Source organism: Lissotriton vulgaris, chromosome 4_1 (genome assembly GCF_964263255.1).
Source record: "Lissotriton vulgaris chromosome 4_1, aLisVul1.2, whole genome shotgun sequence".
Taxonomy (NCBI): domain Eukaryota; kingdom Metazoa; phylum Chordata; class Amphibia; order Caudata; family Salamandridae; genus Lissotriton; species Lissotriton vulgaris.
Window position 1 is genome coordinate 15716414 of NC_141691.1, and position 20109 is coordinate 15736522.

General features: G+C 41.9%; 1 protein-coding gene across 1 annotated transcript in view; it reads left to right on the forward strand.

Moving 5' to 3' along the window:
• The window catches only part of LOC147718227 (nicotinamide N-methyltransferase-like), a 106544-nt gene extending 86718 nt beyond the window's left edge, over positions 1-19826 (forward strand). Inside the window, exons 2-3 of the mRNA XM_086918238.1 lie at positions 11080-11287; positions 19147-19826. Of these exons, the coding sequence (XP_086774364.1) occupies positions 11080-11287; positions 19147-19600 (662 nt within the window). The 3' untranslated portion in view covers positions 19601-19826. The remainder of the gene's footprint in view (positions 1-11079; positions 11288-19146) is intronic.
• The last annotated feature ends 283 nt before the right edge of the window (positions 19827-20109 follow it).

The window sequence follows — 20109 nt, forward strand, 5'->3', positions numbered from 1 at the left end:
TGACGAACTGTTTCAATCTGTGTTTCAAGAGGCACGAGTTCCATGGCATTATTGCATAGTCCTTCATTGTGCACTGCAGGCTGATCGAATGTGATGAGTCTTTCAGTTTGAACCTCTTGGATTGTTGCAAGTTTGGGTATTCTGTTGTTTCTTGGGAGTCCACTGGGCCTACTGTTGATTATAGGCCACATGCTTGTGGTTTTACCAGATCGATAGACACGACTCTGTTCTCCTTTTTACCAGCAAGGGGCGGTAGCACAACTGATCTTGTTCCGGTGACTGCTAAGACAGGTACTGCTTTTCTGTAAGAAGGCCCAAATTCCTTCTTAACCGCGATCTTTTCTCTGACTAGATCCCCAATCTTTGGAATCCAGACAGGCCTTGCTGGGGCTGTTGCGGGTGGTGCCTCGTCAGTGGTACTTGGCTGTTGCTTTAACTTTATGTTGCTTAATGATTTTCTTGTTTCATTCAGTTCCTGTAAAACAGCCAAACGGTCTTTTACATCAAAGTGCGTTGTTTCTTCTTGTACCACTGACATCTGACTATCGAGGTCCTGAACGCGCATTCTAATTCCGAACAATAGTTCGTATGGGCTGAAACCTTTTAGAGAATTTCTTGGCATGTTGTTAAGACTAGTCTGGACACTTATTAAATGTTTGACCCACCCAGCGCCTGAACCTAATACCTTCGCTGTTATAGATTGCTTTATGTCACGGTTTTTTCTTTCTACCACACTATTCCCTTCGGGGTGCGACGGACAAGAATACCGCAACCCAATTCCCATGCTAGCCATGGCCTCCTTATAAGCTCGAGAGCCAAAAGCAGGACCCTGGTCAGAATGGAACGTGGTAATTGCGTATGTACCGATAAAGACTCGCAAATCTTTTATAACCGTTCTAGCGTCAGCCGAGCGCTGGAGGCCTCATTTTTTTAAGTGCTTTTCGTCTTAACTGTTAATAGGACGCAGGAAGGGGTGTAGGAAGCGTTACGCTCTTTCTGACTGGTAGCCGGTAGCAAGGTTCGCTACTGCGATCCCTATTACAGTTTTCACAGTTGTTTGCATATATTTGGTGTTCTACACTCATTCCCGGCCACCAGAATACTGATTGTAATTCAGTCAGTGATTCCTTGATCTCTCTGTGCCTTAGACCCAAACCCATATGTGCGTCTGCTATTAAAAATATTCTCCTGTTCATGTTTGGAATTACTCTGTCCCCCACTCCAGGGATTCGAGCAAAAGGAACGGAGTTTGCATCGATTATGTATGCATAATTGAGTGGATAGTTTACGGGTAGTGCTGCACAGTCGCCTTTTACGGTTGTTTTTACTGCCAGCATGGTTTCCCCGTCTATGTATTTATCTGTACGCTTTTTTGTGGCTACGGAAGCCGGTTTAGTTGCTTCCTCTGTGGCTGTATTAGCCAATGAATTCCCTGCAACGTGAACGCCATCACGTTGAAGACTCTGTGCGTGAATCACGTGAGTCTTTTGTAGTTCTTTGTGTAAAAGAGCTACCTCGTTCCAGAGCAATTTATGCTTTATTGTGGCACCTGTGTCATCTTTGTAGTCGTTTTCGATCCAACTCTGCAGTTTATTGTTGTAAGAGTTGACGCAAAAATGAGAATCGCACACTATAAGTGTCGGGAATTCGCGTTCTGCATTTTCGAGCGCCATCTTTAAAGATCTGATTTCAGTTCTTTGAACCGAACAGTTTCTTACAGATTCAGTTTTTGTTACTTTCGGTCTGAATTTACCGCACAGCCAACGACCTTTAATGATCGCACATGCTGCATTGTAGGATTTTTTCTCTACGTTGAAATGCTGTACAAAGCTATCTGTATAGATTATACAGGCGTATTGTGGGAGAGGCAGAATTTCGATTGGCAGAGGATATTCTTCTTCATATTCTAAATCATTCAGTTCTTCAAATTGCGGGGCGAAATAGTATTTCACGTCTTCCGCTCCTAGAGAATCTACGCACTGTATCCACTTCGGATCCAGTGACACTGTAGGCAGGTTTACTGGGCTGAATAGTGCTTTGAAGGCAGATTCCGCTGTAAGGATATTAATCCGTTTGCCGTGTGCTAGTTCTCGTTCATTTGCTAATGCAATTTGCACTGCGTTCACAGTTCTTTCTGTGTGACTGAATGCTTTTTCTGCTTGTGTGTACAAGTGAGATTTAATTGAAATAGGTACCTTTTCTCCCTCATTAGAGGTTAGGTATGTGAATCCGCATCTTCCTGGGATGACTCGGATTACAAGATCACGTGTGTTGTCACGTGTATCTAATTTTGTTTTTGCTAACATGTCTGTTTGCAGTGATCTCAAAATTTCTGTGTGTTTTTGAGTCCAATTGATTTGTTTTAAATCAGGTTTTATTAGTTCGTAGAGAGGTTTAACCCTCTCTGCGTAATTTAGAATGTAAGTTCTTCCGAAATTCAGAAAACCTAGTATTGATTGTAAATTCTTCAGCGTTTTCGGAGCTTGGAGTACAGCGCACTTCTCTAAGAAGTTTTCCGCTAGGCTTTTCCCTTCACTTGATAATTCGTACCCTAAAAATAGTACTGTCAGATGGGCAATTCGGGACTTTTTAAAGTTGAATTTGTAACCCTCTGCTGCGAACCCAAGTATAATGGTGTTCACTCTTTTCAAGTGAGTATCCAAGTCGTCGTCTGTGAGATAAATATCATCTACGTAAGATAATGCTTCATCATCATAGATTTGTAGTAACTCTGTTACCCTAGCTGAGAATAGTCCTGGGCTGTTCTTGAACCCCTGTGGGAGTCAACAGAATTTTTTCTGTGACCCAAATGCGGAGAAAGCGGTCAAATATCTGCTTTCTGGTGCAATGTTTTGACAAAAGAAACCATTAGATATGTCTAATGTCGTTTTATATTTTTTCCTAACTATGTTATTATTAGGGCTGCACAAAGCGAGTTTTGTACTGCAAAAGTTTTGCAACATGTATTAAGATGTCTGTAGTCCAAAACTAGACGATATGAATTGTCTGGCTTGGAGACAGGAAACAAATGATTGTTCATTTGAGAGGTGCATGTTTCAATCACCCCCTGGTACTCAAGTTGATCTAAGATCTCCGTGACTTGTTTTTTAGCTTCTTGCTTTATGGGATACTGCCGTTGGGCAGTTGGTTCACTTTTTAATTGGATTTTGTGAGGTGGTGAATCCTCATCCCATCCTACATGATTTTTATATAATGCAGGTGCCTGGGCTACTGCCCATTTCCTTGCATATGTATATTTTTTATGAATCGGAATGTGATTCGAGAAGGCAGGCATAATCACTTCTTCGCCACGAGGGCACTCCCTGACAAACTCCGGGGGCCAATCTTTTTCAGCTAACAGAATATCATAGCCTTTTGAGAGTTTATCCCAAAACAGACCCTTAATTTTCCTAGTCTTATCACCCTCTATACGCAATGTTATTTCGTATATTTTATGGGGCTCGCTAAGTCTGGCGTCGGCAGTTTCAACCTGAATGTATTCATTCGTGTCCACTGTCTCCAGATGACTCATCAAGATCTTGCGCGCTATACTGATTTCTGCTGCACTGTCCAACATTGTCAATGCCTACTCCCCGTTTTTCAACTGTGTCCTCAGTATTCTCGGCATGGTTGATTACCCTAATACTGGCTACCTTCTTTGTCTGAAATTGAGATTTTTTACTCTGAGCAGGTTCCTTGTCTTTGGACTTGGTGTGCTCTCCTGGGTCTGACCGTCCTCTTCTTTCCGAATTCTGTGGAAAAGATCGAGAGGGACGTGTATCAATACTTTGATATCTATCAGGTTTTTTCGGATTATCCCTATTTCTAAGGTTATATCTTTTCTCAGAGGGCTCCCTCTGGGGAGACTGGCGTTCTCGAGTCGGAGTTCTTTCCCTCCGTCGAGGAGACCTTCCTCTGGACTGGAAAACTTTTTCCTTGGGAGTGGATTGTTTATTTCCATCCCAGCTCTTTTTAGGAGTGTTTAAATTATTTTTAATAAATAATTTTTCAGGATTTTCGAGCAGTTGGGGCTTAACTGGTTTTCCACCCAAGCTGTCTCTACCTAATTCTTCATAGCATTTTTCTATGATTTTTGCAAGCTCAACAGGATCTTTTATATCTGTTTCCCTTAACTTCTGGCGGATCGCCACAGATGCTGCTTCTCCCTTTATGTTGGCTAATAATATAGCCGTGACCTGCTTGAAGTCTTTCAGTAATTTCATACCTAGATTTAAAGCGGGCTCTGGACCGAATTCATTTTGAATCTGTTTTAGCACTTCTGGTATTACCGCCATAGACGGAACACCGTGTGTTTTTGTGTAAATGGAAGCAAAGACTGTACCCCAAGTGTCACAGTCCTCCACGTGTGGTGCGATTCCCATAGGAAGGCAGATGGTCAAGATTCTGTGTTTCCAAATAGGGGTAGTATCAGGAAATACTGCCTCTATTTGAGTGATTTTCTGGGCTAACCAGAAAGGAATTTGTTCCCGTTTTACGGGTGTTTTACCAAGACATGACTGTATGTTCTGTGGTGTAATTTTATTTGTGTTCCCCTGATGAGGGGTCAGCTGTGGTGTATTAACAGCTGGCTGGACTGTTGCAGTCCGCATTACATATTGGACTAATTGCCTATGTATTTTTATTAATGTGTTTAGCTGTACTAACAGCTCTTCTCTAGACATTTTTGCAATGTCAGGATGTGGTGTGTAGCTGGCTAGAACCGGCCACGTGGCTCCTGGTCTACCTAGTGGACCGAGCCTGGTTATGTGATCATTGTGTTTTAGGGCGCCATTAAACCAGAGCAGGTGCTCTTGAAATTTAAGTGGAATTTCAATCTCCTCGAAAGGAGCGTACTCTTCCGGAGGTTTCTCTATTTTGTAATAGTGAAACTCTTTTGTTATAGCGTTTACCGCTGGAAAGTTTATCCATGAATAGAATACCTCTGTCTGCCGATACTCGTGAGCCTCTATCACGAAAATTACTGTACCACCTTGAGGTGTCAGTCCGTTTACTATAAGTTTTGAAGTTATAGATTTTCTTAAATGTGCCGGGATGATTATAGCATCCGGGTCTGTGTATTCGGGACCTTGCTGAGTCGCATCTGCTGCGCCCCCAGTGGTTCCGTTATTTTCTACTGACATTTTTAAAAAAAAATGCAGGCTTTGCAGAGTAGGTCTCCAAGGAGACAAAGATTAGATGCACAATATTTTTGGAACACTGTATCCTTCAACGTTGAATAAACCAGAGCTTTACATAGGAATCTCTTCCTACTAAGGTCGGGCGGATTTTAACCTTTCACCCACTCCAGACGTCTATTGGAGTATTTACAGGAGAAAGGGGTCTGTGTGAAATATGCACGACTGAGTTACTCTAACTGTCTTGCGTTAGTTTATCGCCTTACCAATTGTTTGGGCGCCATGTAGTGTAGTTCCTAGTTTCCCACTAGGCCCTGCGCATTGGAATAACATAAACAGTAGTATCGACGTGGAACTGCTTATATTCCAGGCCTCCACTGTCTATGCTAAACTTAATTGGGTTGTGTTACCAACTAGCTCAGAGGTCACTGGAAACTTTCTTCTCTGCATAGGAAGTGATCAGCTTCCTTGGCACAGACAAGAAGGGATTCAGTTTTCCAACAACCGTGCAACATGACAACTTTGCTCCTCAGATCAAGAGTCAATCTCTAGGGTCGTGTGAAACAATAGACATGTATTTCACTCAGTCAGTCTAGTGCAGTTTACTGTCACGAGATGTAGAGAATAGAGAGACGGGCGTTTGTCAATAAAGGGTTAACATTTATTGAACAGTCTTTCTTCTCGTACGAGAGAAATGTATTACCACAATTGCAATAATTGTTATTATAAAAAGTACGTACAGTAAGATAAGGATTGCGAAATAGAACTGTAAAAGCATTGATATGGTTTCTTAGCCATACAATGGTTTAAAAGTAATAAAACATATATACAGTCATATATACATTAGGCTAACATACTCAACTGGTGCTTCTAACTAAGCCTACCCCAGTGTGCCTGACCTAAGCCTAACACGTGAAAGGGGAGTAAGAAAGTAGCTTTAAGTTAAGTTGGTTTTGCCAAGGTTTGTTTCAAGAATTCTCGTCTAAGGGTTTAGTCAACACCATACCTCTGAATAGAATGATGGAGGATTGGTATCTCCTTCAGGGGTCTCTCTCGATATCCCAGTCACCCGCGAGGGTAAACCGGAAGCGCCAGGACTGGATTTCTCTGCACGAGAAAGGCAGCGGCTCTCTTCAGCGCGTCGAGGAAGGAGGGGGGACAGTGTCTGCGGGCAGCTGGAATCTGCTGGATGTCTTCGCAGAGGACGACTGTTTCAGCTCCTTAAGCGTACTGCACCATAGTTCGCGCTGTAGCGGCGATAATGGTAATCAGCAGCTTCACCACCACAGGATAGCAGGCTGCAGCGACAGAGTGCTAGATTTACCAACACAGGGTCATGCAGGCAGCTGGCATCAGCAACAGGCAACGAACATTGCTTAAGGCAACGTTGGTAATATTTATACCTGACAGGTGCCGGGTTTGACGCAAGTTTGCTGGACATAAGACGTCAATTAAAGATGTCACTAGGAAGTGATAGTTATCAGTTGCTCATTAGAGTTCCATTACTAATCAAAACATAGCAAGCGGGGATTTCCAGGTTTGCTAAGTTTTTATCTTGTTGAAGAACTCGGAGTGTTATCTAGGAATATCAGATAGTGACTACTGCTCTGTCATTGCACTAATTGGTCGCAAAGGAAGTGGCAGAGAGCTATGCTGGAATGTGACTCTGTTCGTGTGAGGCCAGAGATGACTTTTCTGAAAATCGCTCTTGAACGGTTATGCCAATATAGGGAATAAATGGACACAGGGGTAAACTGGATCCAAGTGACCAAGGTAACCGGCAAGGAACTAACCATAATTCTCCTCCTAATAAATGTTTACATCCACCCAGAGAGAACGAAGCAAAATGGTAAATACATAACTCTTATAAAACTGCTAAAAGTATTGCAGAAAAGCCATATAAATGCTCAACTGGTGATCGCCGGAGATTTTAACACCAATCTTTTAGCGAACAATCGGGGAAGAAACTGTAAATATCGAACGGTGTGTTGGACTTTGTCCGCAAACTAGCAGCACTCAACCTACTAATCATGAACGGTAAATCCCCGTGGGACTCGCCTCCAGTGGCCACATACCTGAGTGGAATGGTCGCTTCGACAATAGATTTTATTATAACGAGTATTAAACAGCTCTCAGAAATAAACAGTTTCAGAATAATTACACGAGCTGAAAGTGATCATCTGCCGTTAATACTGAATCTGAAAAATAGAACAAACTTCGCTCAGAAGAATAACGCCATTACGCAGCATCCAGAAACGTTCAACCTGCGTAAAGTAAAATGGCGAGGAGAGGCACCTGAACTTATTGAGAATAAAGTAAAGGCTTTTATTGAAACCCAAGGCCCAGTTCAAGAACATGCGCATGTAAGCCATTGGGAGCAAATGGTCGAGTTTTTACTTCAAACCTTCCCGGTTGCCAAGTCACAGAGGTCTTTAAACACAGCCAAAAGGGACCCATGGTTCAATCACGATCTAAAAACGCGCAAAAGAGAGATCGCGAGAGAAGTGCGACGTCTATCCCGAGAGGGAGAAAAGGACCTAAAAAAAGGAAAAATAAAGTTGCAGACACTAAGGAGAGCTTGCAGCAAGAAGTTGGGGAAAGCAAAATCAGTGCATAAAGAATCAATCTGCCAGCAACTACTAATAGCTAGCAAAAAAGCCAACAGCAGCGATTCCTGGGGTATTATTAACACCTTAACAACGGGTCCGACACTTTAGCAACAGGCAGGAATCAGTGCAGAAATCTGAATAGACCATGCAAAGACCTTATTCAACCAACCCAGAAGGGATCTAGAACAACAACCCCAGGGGCAACACCATGACCAAAAGGAGGCACAAGCCGGACCAAGTCATGCAACGCCAACAGCTAATTCAGCCTATTTAAACTCCTCTTTCGAAGAGCAAACTCCTCTGACAAATGAGAAATAACTAAAAATCCTCATAAAGAAATTAAAGTCCGAGGGAGCGGCTGGGCCAAACGGCATTCCAAACGCAATCTTCAGGAATAACCAGAGCTATGGTCCAACATCCTAACACCAGTCTTCAACAAGATCTATGTAAATTCTTATATCCCAGCTTCCTGGAGGGGGACTGTCATTACCCCCATATATAAAAATGGAGATCACAGTAAGCCAGGGAATTACAGATTACTCTCCTTGATTGACTTGGAAGCCAAACTATATGCCTCGTGCCTATTGAACCATCTGCAATTTTGGATGGAGGAACAAAACATCATCCCCAACTTCCAAACAAGATTCAGGCAAGGCATGGGCACTCAATCGAACCTTGCAACCCTAGCTCTCTTGACGGAACAGGCGAAAAGAAGGAAAGTCCGCCTCTTAGCCTGTTTCCTGGATATCAAATCAGCATTTGATAGAGTGAGCAGGAATCATTTATGGAGCAAACTTAAAAGATGGAGCATACCAAATGCACTCCTCACCGCCATCGTAACCTTGCATACTGACACCTGGACAAGAGTCAAGCTGGGAAACGGGTCGAGTACCACCGGAAGTATTCCTACACAAAGTGGCATGAAGCAAGGCTGTGTCTTGGCCCCAAGCCTTTTTAATCTGTATTTTTCGGACATTGCCTGACACTTTGAAAACCCAGACTGCCATTCCCCGAAACTGGCCAACAAGCCAGTCGCAATCCTCCAATATGCAGACAACATAGTCTTGCTAAGTCAAACCCCAGTGGGACTACAAAGTTCAATAAACAACCTGGCATCCTACCTGGATTCAGAACAGCTAGAGATAAACAAAGACAAAACAAAAATTGTTGTCTGGTTGACAGTAGGAAATTAAAGTTCAAATGTAGGGTAAAGGGGGCCTATGTGGAAGAAAAAAGTTCATACAAATATCTGGGCGAAATATTCGGGCAGGGCACAAGTCACAAAGAACACAAAATCTCCCTAAAAGCAAAGACCCAGTCCCTGATCTATGCCTACAGATCCTTGCGGTGATATTTGGACTGCCCTAACCATTCGCATTTGTTAAAAGTTATTGCTGCTCAAATCCTACCAAGTTTGTCATACGGTCTTGTCCCCTGGTGTGTCAAAGATTCGCATTTCCAGAATGAATTGCAGTCAAAAATCTATAAAGCAGTTTCTGATTTGCCAAAATGTGCCTCGCCCAACCAGGTAAGACTGGAATTTGGGCTTCAGGATCTTAAATACAGGGCAATGAGCAACTTTATAAAATTCTGCCACACCCTCCGGTTATCCGAAGTGGACACTCTAAACAGACTATGCTGGGACGAAGTAAGGTCACAGAACGAACAAGACTTACCTGAGTACATCTTTGGCCACTTTGGAACTCCAACTAGGATGGGACAACAAGATGGATCGAGCGTCCTTTAACAAAACTGTAAATGTCGCAAGCAAAAAGAAATCTTTATTGGAAGATAAATTTGCGCTCACAAAGAGACTGCATGGATGGACAGTCATGAATTCATACAGGTCTTCAAAGCCACAAGCCTACTTATCTGCCCATTTTAGTTTCTATTTAAAGATGTGCTTTCTAAAGTTCAGAATGGGGGTGCATGTCTCCAAGGATTTATCCCCTTCTTGGTTGACAGATTTTAACTCAGAACGTTGTCGCTTATGCGGATTCCAAAAGGAAACCTTGGCCCATTTGCTGTGCGCATGTCCAGCCATGTTAACCCAAAGGAGACAATACCTAAAGGCGATTTTTATCAACCTGAACATTCGCTCTAGCAGACAAGCAGTAATAATCTGGCTGGAGGGCTCGGCATGCATTTTGTCTTGCCGAGGAGTCAAGTTTATGAGATTAGTCAACAGCTGCTTATTGCAAGCGGATGATCTTTAATCATAATTGCATGTAACATATCCCCATACTTTTAATTTGGTTGAAACATAATTTTAATTTTTTGCTGTAACTTGATCTAAACATAGTTTTAGAATGATTTTATAATAACAGAATTTTACACATTTGAAATGTATGGGAGACAGAGCACAGGTGTACATTTGCATATATGACACTTCTAGCTGTTTGAGTAGATGAAACTCACTTATTTTATGTAGGGGGGTATTGTGATGATTTTAATTAAACTTGAAATTGGATTTTACTCTAAAGGAATTTCCCTAGAGGGCCACTGTGCCTTAAAAGAACCCAAATCAAAGTGTTCATGCATCAAAAAATAAGACCCTGTTAATTGCACAGGTTAGGAAAAGTGAATATTCTCTTGTTCATCTAATGTACCTCTTACTTTTTCAGTGCTGTGACACTGGCTTCAATAGATTTATGGTTGGCAAGTTAGGCTTATTGACCATAGAAGGTTCCAAAGTCTCTTGGTGCCCTGATGGTCTTCACCCTTCGTTGTTGGCCGTCCATACTGCTGTACAGCTCAATCTCAAGTGTATTTTGTATTTGATTTAGGCTTAACATATTACAATTTGTTTACACTCCTTTAGACAAATTATATATTAATATTCATCAATGTTGCATTACCCGAGTTTGAGGCATTGTTTATAGAGAGTTGAATAGGGAGTGCTCATAAGGAAAGTCTATTAACTAATATTAATTTTAATTCTGATCACTGAATTCAGTGGAGGGGCTCAGGATTAATATTGGCTGGCAGAAGACTGCAGCCCCTAAATGTTAAGGCCTGCTTTTGTGTTTCTCCATTTCAATTTAGAACATTTTACCTTCAGTGTGTGGAAAGTTCTACTAGCATTAGACTCCTTCTGCCTCGGGCTATACCACTTGTTGAAGTCTCTTTCTCTCTTTATATAACATGGGTTCAGGGCCTTTATCAACTAGTACAATCCTCCGCAGTGGGCTATGAGCCTATAATATTTGTCTGCAAAGTGCAGAAAGGTTACATTATCTGAGCCTAATGTTGTATAGAGAGTGCTTATGAAGCATTTTCATTGGCTTTCTTTACAGGTTTACTAATAATTGTAATTCTGAACCTTTTCTAACCAGGTCGAGTGAAGGGAGAGATGCTGATTCAGCTGTCCATCGGTCTTTACTTCCAATTCCTTTTTCCAGTCTTAGAATATTTCACAGAGATTATTATTGGCAACTCGACTGATCAAGCCGTCCTGGAGGTAGAGAAATGGAGGGCCAATGCACCGGGGGCTCTTGACTGCAGCCATGCTGCCAAGCTGATTTGTGAGCTTCAGGGTAACAGGTGTGTACTCTGCTCCAATCTTTGTATTCCAATATTAATACCTTGCTTTGTTATAGTGCTCAACACTGCCTCTTTGCGCTCTGCTGTAATTTTTAAAGTGACTGAATATGGAAATGTATCTTGCCAGGCTGGATTCCAGCTCATAAACTCACGAGCAGCAAACATTCCTCTTAGTGAGCTATCTTGCCAGCTAATCCTTTTCTTTTATTTTGTTTCCACTTATTCTAGCAGATTTATATTTCACAGACAGCCCTTAAGGATCTGAATATTGAAACCAAACTACATGTTTATTAATTTGTTTAAATGATGGCAATATATCACAAACCTTTCTACTATATTATTAAATCTTTAATCAAGCTGGGATAACTTAACCAATACTTGCTTCATACTGGAGGAGGTCATTACTTCACCTCATCCCAAAGCACCTCTGTTCATCCCTATTTTCCATTTACAAGATCAGTTACAAGTCTTCTTCTTTCATTATGTTTTTCTTCAGTGCCCTCCCCAGGATCCTGAAAGACTCCACCGCCATAGATCAGTGCCATATTTTACCTTCAGCCATAAATATTACTATTGTGCTAGAGATTTACAATGATGGACTATGTTGAAAACAGGAACATTTCGAAGTCCATGGATAACTTCTCACCAATGTCTTACTCATGCATTGAGCAACAACGATTCCTACAAACATCTGTTCCTTCATGGTCTGTCTCATTCCTTTTAGGTCCTATGATGACATTGTAATAATTATATCTGAGGTGCATTGGTAACAGCATATAGTTGTCAGACTATTATCTGACATAAATCACCCACAAAAATATTGCCCTTTTATTTAACAATTGAAACTGTACCCTAATGGGACAGTATTTATTAAACGAAATTTAGGATTCCAAATTTATATCAGGCAATCTTTTTATAGAGGATTTTCTGACATACACAAGGGGTGTGGTGCTGGTAGACCTCCCTCTTTGAGTAGCAGCGTGAAACCCTAATTCCTCTGTCTTATAAATTCTACCCCTCAGGTATCTCTTCTGTGATGAGCCTCCAGGGACCATTCAGAATAAATAACAGTAGCTGGAGTTCCATTTGTATGGCCTGTTATAAGCAAGCTTTCTTCACCCAGTCCATTGCCCAGCCAGGATATATGTCCTAAAAGTTAGTGCCTCAGACTCAGTTGCCTCACTGAGGCATCCCAAATCCTAATGAATTAGAACAATCTACCCAGGTCCCATCTGCAGAATCAGTCCAATGTACACAAAACTCAAATTAATGTATCAACCCAAAAACCTCAACAGTACATGGCTGTCAAATATAGGGCTTCCAATCATAGGTGCTATTTATGAACACGTGTAGTGCTAAGAACATAGAGATACCTAGCTTTGCCAACAGGAAGGTCATTGTAATGATGTGACGTCCACACGTTGAGTAGTATTAGTGATGCTTTATTCCAAGATGTAAAGGGAGACCCCACCAGGAGCATCCAACATGGTGGTCATCTACATACATCTTCAATAATTATTCGACATGTCGACCACAGAAAACAAGCAGAGGCAGGAAGAGCTGAGAAAACCCATAATGTCCTTCAAAGTCACCTACTGTCTTACCTGCCCAGTAGGTAGTAATATGTTGGCACCGTCATGTCATGCACAGAAACATGGACACAACATGGGTGCCAATGCTGCCACATTTTTAGAATGCTTATGTGTACGGTTTCTGTTTTTTGGTAAAAACGAATGTAATAATTTGATTTTCAGTTGAAACCGTACAATAATAAATGTTGATGCTCTATTACTGCTTTGGTGTCACAGCAGTATCAGTGTAATCTCTACCTTTAATCACTTTTCTATGATCTGTGCACCCGCTTTGACACACTGGTGCCATGAAAAGCAAATTAAAATGTTCTTTAGATCACCAGCAGAGCTCTTGAACCGCTTGTCCTCCCTTGAACTAAATCCATTATTTTTATAAACATATCTGGCCTTCTGCACCTTCAGCATAGTTAAAAAGAACATGTTCATGATACATCCCCAAAACCCCCAAGTTCAACTTTCCTTCAAACTGCCTCATTGAGGCTCATGATATCCTTGATCCCTCACACAATGGCTTCAGAAGTGGCCACTATAGGATCTGCTCATATCATGGCTGCTGGCAGCATTCAGTGCCAGGTGGATCAGGGGGAGGGTTGACTGTCAGTAGTATTCAATACTGTCTCACTGGTACGGATGATTCGAAGGCTGCAGGAAATCACTGTTAGAGGGTCTGGTCTTACACTCCTCTGTTCTTTTCTTACCAGTGGAGTACAAATGGTTAGTTTTGGAGGTTGTAAGACAGAAGCCTTTATCCTTTCTTGTGAAGTCTCTCACAGCTCGTCCGTGAGTCGAACTCTTTTTAAAATGTATGTTGCTCCGTTGGCTGAGTTGGTGCATATTTTTGGGTTCTATGTACTCATATGCTGATAACACCCAGATCGACCTGAGTTCTGTAGCTGAGAAGTTCAATCACTGCATTTTTTTTTTAAATTTCTTGTAGAGCGCTAACAATCATCCAGGGAAGGATATCACGGCGCTATGCTAGCTAGTGTGCATGTGACGTGGGTGAGAGCCCATTTCAATTATTCAGGATGGGGGAAGAGAAAAGATTTTAGCTGTTTCCTAAATGCCAGGTGCATGTCCAGCATTAGTAGATGGATGAAAGACAACACCCTTAAACCTAATGCTGATAAAACAGAGGTATTGGTCACTGGCACTCAGGAGTCCATTTGGTCTAACAACTGGTGGGCAGAGGTTTGTGGACCTTTTCCCACCTGGGTCAAATCAGCCATAAACAGGACTGTTATATTTGACAGTACTTTGAGCTTTGATACTCAGGTCACCAGTACTACAGCGCATGTTTTCTCATTATCAGGATATTTTTCCTTGTATTCCAGTGGATCTGTTCATATGAGTGATTATCACACTTATTACCTTGTGATTAGATTAGTGCATCTCTCTGTACCACAATAAGAATGCCTCCTGTGTTAACAAACTTCATGTTTCCCTGAACACGGCTGTCATACGTATCCTTAACATGATGAGCCAATTTTGGCCAGAGAAGGGATCCTGTCCCTCCACTGGCTTCCAGTTAAAGACAGCATTTTTAATATTGTTCAGACTTGCATCAGAAAGTCTGTAACCAATTTAACTCTTGTTTTCATTAGCATTCCCTGAGTAGACTTCTCGGTTTCTCCTTCGACAAGCAGGACTGGCTCTTAGATTCTGCCAGGCCAGGTGGGGAGGTCGGTCCATTTCAGTGGCTGCGAAGCTGTGCAATACCCTTGCAACCCATATCTCAGAAGCTGACTCTATTGACATGTTAAAACACTTCTGAAAACATGGCTTTTCTGCCTCCATCTCCCTTAGTTTTCGGGCTTGTCTGTTTTCTGTTTGGTATTGGGTGTTTTCCACTTGCGGTTTGACACCTCAGGGTATAGTGTGCTTTAAAAGTCCCAATAATATAACATGTGTCAAGTTTAGGCTTGGAGCTTATATTGCCAAGATGAGGCATGACTCTTCATCTGACAACCACCATTACAAAAGGTGGACAGTATTTAATAGAATCCTATTGAGTTGTGATATTTCTTTCACCCAGAAATGCATGAAACTGTTAAAGATTCACAGAACACAAATTGAATGTGCTTGGCAACTACCACACATACCTGGCAGGAGCACAGTTCCCACACTGCTTTCAAATAAACAAAGGATCCCACGCATGCCAAAAATCAATACTTAGTACAACTCATACTGGCTTTTAAATAAATAAAAAAAATCCCAGAGCAAATGCCCAACAATGTAAAATAAATGGCATTCAAAATGTGACCTGCACAGGCAGATGGCCCAAGGCATCCTGAAGGTGATGGGGCTTCTCTAGTAACTCAGCTGCTTCTGAATACTTCTTTATGAAGCAGCAGGATTTGCTGTCACCTGATACCCTATAGATGAAAGAATGCAGGTTTGTTCTTTAGAAAACGTCTTCCCTATTAACAGGCAGAGCATCGAAAAGGCCTACATCAGGCCGGTTGATCAGCCTCTAATACTATGTTTATTGGAACAACGTTCAGTCCTTTCTCTGTAAGGACTCTGTATCTCAAGGAAAAGAAGAAGATGGAGTGCAACAGAGCATGAGATATGTTTAATGTGCACTATTCATCATTTAGCCACAGTAATCAAATATTGAGATGAATCCCTATTCATGCACATTCTGGACCATTAGAAACAGTGCTGGGAATTGAAACTCGCGTAGAGGTAAAGGAAGGAATTTACTTATTAGCGAAAATGTAGGGTCATTGTATAGTTTACAAAATAAAAAGCGGGATTGAGGAGAGAAATGACTGCAGCAATGAACAAATGAAGGAAGAGAAATCAAATAAAGGTGCTGATTATGATGGTGGTTGGACGAGCATTCGAGCGCCATTGTTGCGAGATCGGGAACGGACGAAAGGGAGTCAATGGTCCCACTCATCAAATTACAGAAAAGCCTGCCGCACAAGCCTAACTTAAAATAGGCATGTTTGTAACCATCCTGCACCGTGTGACAGAAACCATGCAGTGCCACATGGTGCAAGGATATTTAGGGAACACCATAAGTGCCCCCCAGGTCCCATATAAGAGGGATAGGTGGAAAGCGGGGACATCTAGGGGCCCCTAAAGTTACTTTCTGCCTGCCTTTTCATGGCGGGTAAACTGCCATAAAATGCAGGTGGAAAGGAACATTGTGATCAGTACAACAGTGGCTGAGCAGGCCTATTGTAGAGATTGCTTACCCTACGATGGTCCGACTTGCTCCTTCAACCAATCGGAAGCATGGAGGGTTGTCCCTCTGCCAGATGCCTCCACCCACTGCATCATAATTTGGAGGTCGGAGCACAGGGGCCAATATTGGTTGGTCTGCTACCAACGAGCTGTTGGCGTCTGACTCACCACGAATGTAATCAGGCCCCAATAGCTTATAGACAATAAAAAAGCACAGTTCACATGATGTTTACAGAACAAAACTGATAATCACTGATTTTCACAGGAAAGCCAACTTATGTGTGATATTTCTATGGTTTCATTGAATGTATTTCATTGCTAACTATATGACACTTTCTTGTGAATAAAAGCAATGATCTGTACTGGACTGTCTGTTAGTGAGTTTTCAATTATTGCAGCCGATCATATAACACAATGTTCAACTACTGCACCCATGACTTATCGACCTCCTAGGCACATGAGAACTGCAATACATTGAGGCGATCCATGGTTCCAAGACCCAAGAAGGCACTATACAAGCCCGCACCTGCTTCCAGACATGAATTAACATACCTCTATAAGGAGCCAAGCCTATTGGCTTTGACAATGCTTATTCCAAGTTGTAATGGGTATGTGTGTGTATGTGTGTGTGCCCACTTGTGTGTGTCTGTGTCGGTGTTGTGACACCCTCTGATACCCAATCTGCTTGGAATGCTGAGTGCTATAAAGGAGGTTAAATGGATGTGAGAGAGGGGATAATGAGAGTTTGTGACATAGTTGGAGGATAGTAGGGGGAATGAGAGGAGAAGGGTGTAATTGAGGGAGCACCATCAATGATGATTCACTGGGCTCCACTACAGGTAAACCTGGCCTTGGGGACAAGCACACGAGGAAAGTGATTGGCCCAAACAGGCTGGTAAAGGAGAACCAAGACTGTAGAGCCACTCTGCATGTTTCAAGGGCTCTCACTTTCTCACTATTTGGGTGAATAGTGCTAGGAAATGATTGCTCAAGAGCCCACAATTTGGAAAAAGGGATAAGTTAGGATGAAATACTCTTGCCTCCTAGTTTTCAGCTTCCTACTGAACAACAACAGAACCAAGCATCTCTTAGAGGATCTGACCAGATTTTAACGGAGATTTTATTACAGAATAATACAATGTAGTTTCATGGCTAAAACATACATTTTATAAATATTGTCCGCCAACAAGGAAGAAAAGGTGATAGGTTTGATGAGTTCTTTGAGAAAGGTTTTGCCAAATGTCATAGATCTCATCTTTTTATTATGAAATGTGGTGACAAGAGCTGTAGGACTGGCTTATTTATTGCGGAAAACACTTTATGCCCCATGTTTGCATGTGCTGACAGGTTTGCCAACCAGTTTGTGCATTCAAAAACATCATGGGCCATGTACAAAGCCTATTTAGGGAGTCACAATTTGTTTGCGACTAGCTAAATATGTTTTGTGACTCGCTATTTGGAAGGGGCGTTCCCATCCAAATAGCGAGTCTCAAATCCATGTACTTATGTTTTGAGACTGCAATTACGGGGCCTCCAAGAAAATGGGCTGCATTTTTTAAAAAAAATACTTTATTTCAAATCAATCTCAGCCATGGGGGCCTAATGGGCCCAGCAAGCCACCATCCCTGCGAGGTCATGTCATTCCCAATGGGCTGCCGAATGTAAGAGGCTCATTAATGTTATTCACAATGTTGTACATTTTATTGTGTTTTTCGCAATTTGCAAACTCGCAATTGGTCGTAAATTGCGGGGCTCAAAATAAAATGGTCATATATCTGGCCCATAGATCTTCAATGGACTTTATAATTAAACCGTTCTAAAGCATTGCAACGTTTGATGACATTTATTGATAACTGCAGTGGCAACATTTTTGAGTTGGCTAGCCCCTCTGAAAAAACTTGGGGGTTGCTGATTTTCACAATACTAATCACTGTTAACATTCAAAAAATGAATTGAATTTTGTTTTTTAAAACTTTATTTCTCTGCATACTTGCAATTTTATATTGGTAGGCCTGGTGGTTGCATTTTGAAGACACTTATAAGTATAATAGACCTGAACTGGTTATAGTGGCAGGCCAATGAGCAAGGAATAGTTATGTAAGGTATCATCGGTCTTCTGTTTGGTATGAAATGTTAGACCAAAGGCAACAGGCCTGATATATTTATTGTGAATCTCTGTTAAAGGGGACAGACTGGCTGTTCATTACTTTTACATTTCTAAGAGATGACCATATCCGGACAGGACTTGGTGCTGGTTCCCTTCTCTGACACACCCAGGAGATTGATGGTCACTGTGATAATCCTCATGAATTCTATATAAATGGGCTGTAAAGTCTTTTGGTAAATTTAGTTGTGTACATATTTGAGATTGTATGACTGTCATGTGGTGTTTGAAATAAGTTTCTGTAATGAACCATGTTATAGCCTTTTTTAATGGTGGTTTAGAAAACCATATTTCTGATGTGTTTATGTTGAAAAGTTTCAACAAAGGCAGTGGGTCTGAGTTCTTTTTGAAAAGCCTATCAGAGCCTGCAGACCTTTAAGGGTATTATTTGTGTTAATTCTTTAGCTTTCACAATGTTTGAACATGTTGTTATAGATCAACAAACCTATAGCCCTGAAATGGATATTGATGGGCACATGTGAATTCCCATCCAACATTGGCCTCGGCGCTGCACTGTTCAAAGTGCTGAGGGCCCCCAGAGGTGTTGATCTTGGGCAGAGAGGACTCGCCTCTGTGCACAGTCACTCTCAGAGCTGAGATATGTTCAGAGAAGAGTGAATAAATGTCCATGGCTGGCCCAGCCAGGAGGTAACATGTGCCAATGTATAAATAGTACACATTATTCAGCAACAGTATGGCACAGGTATCTATCTTATCTATTGAGGCATGATTTTCAAGATAACAGAGGCAGCCTGAGTGCACCTATCAACCCAACTGAAAGGACTGGAGCAGTGAACATGGACATGAATGTGTATATATCAGTGCATGTAGGTGCTGTCTGCCCGAGCACTAATGAGGTCGGTGACTGATAATACATGGAATTAACTGTATCTATATCTTTTTTTTAGGCAATCATGGATTGAGAAGCAAGACATCTTTAAAAGAAAAATCAAACAAGTTCTCACATATGATGTCAGCAAAAGAAACCCATTGTGTCCACAAGTCCTACCCCAGGCTGACTGCCTCTTTTTGGAAAATTGTTTGGAGTGTCACATGATCGACAAAGAGGGGTTTTGCACTGCCCTGAAAAACGTGTCCTCACTGTTAAAAAATGGTGGGCATCTCATCCTGGTATCGTGCCTCGAACAAACGTTTTACATGCTTGGGAACTTCAAGTTTCCTCATCTGTCGTTGGAAGAGGGATTTGTGAGGAAAGCGCTTGGTGATGCAGGTTACACCATTGAGGAGCTACATGTGTTGCCTAGAATGTTTAATGATTTGTATGATGTGGCAGATTACAGTGGTGTTATATATGTTTATGCTCGAAAAGACAATGCTCTTGAATGTTCGGATAAATCATAATAGATAAACAAGTCAGTCATCAGAGGAAACACCTGTCTTCCCTTTCCAGTCTCTGTGTTTGTTCTCTCCTCATCAATGCAGGCTGTTTGTGCTGATACTGCCTCGTCTCCTTGCTGCTAGGCTCTGTTTCAATGTATTTCTCCTTCTTCCCTGCCATACAGATTGTGGCCCAGGGTTCATAGAGCCAATCACTTTCTAATAAATTGGAAAACTGCCTCCACATACAGTTTTTGGTGCAGCTTGATTCTTCTGTTGTTTATTCCACTGTCACATCTTTATCGTTTTACCCTACATCCATGCTGTCTAAGAATATGTACTGGTCATGCATCCCCTTCGTGGCAGGCGTGGCGTGGGGCTGGCTTGAATGTGGTGCTGATGTTGAAGGTGAAGTTCACGCATTGGTGGTCCATCCAGAGGGGCTGGGTGGTGTGGCTGAAGCAGATGATTGTCACTCTTGCGAAGGTAGTGTTGAGGGTGTGTCCAACTCTGTGCGTGGGTGTCTTGACCAG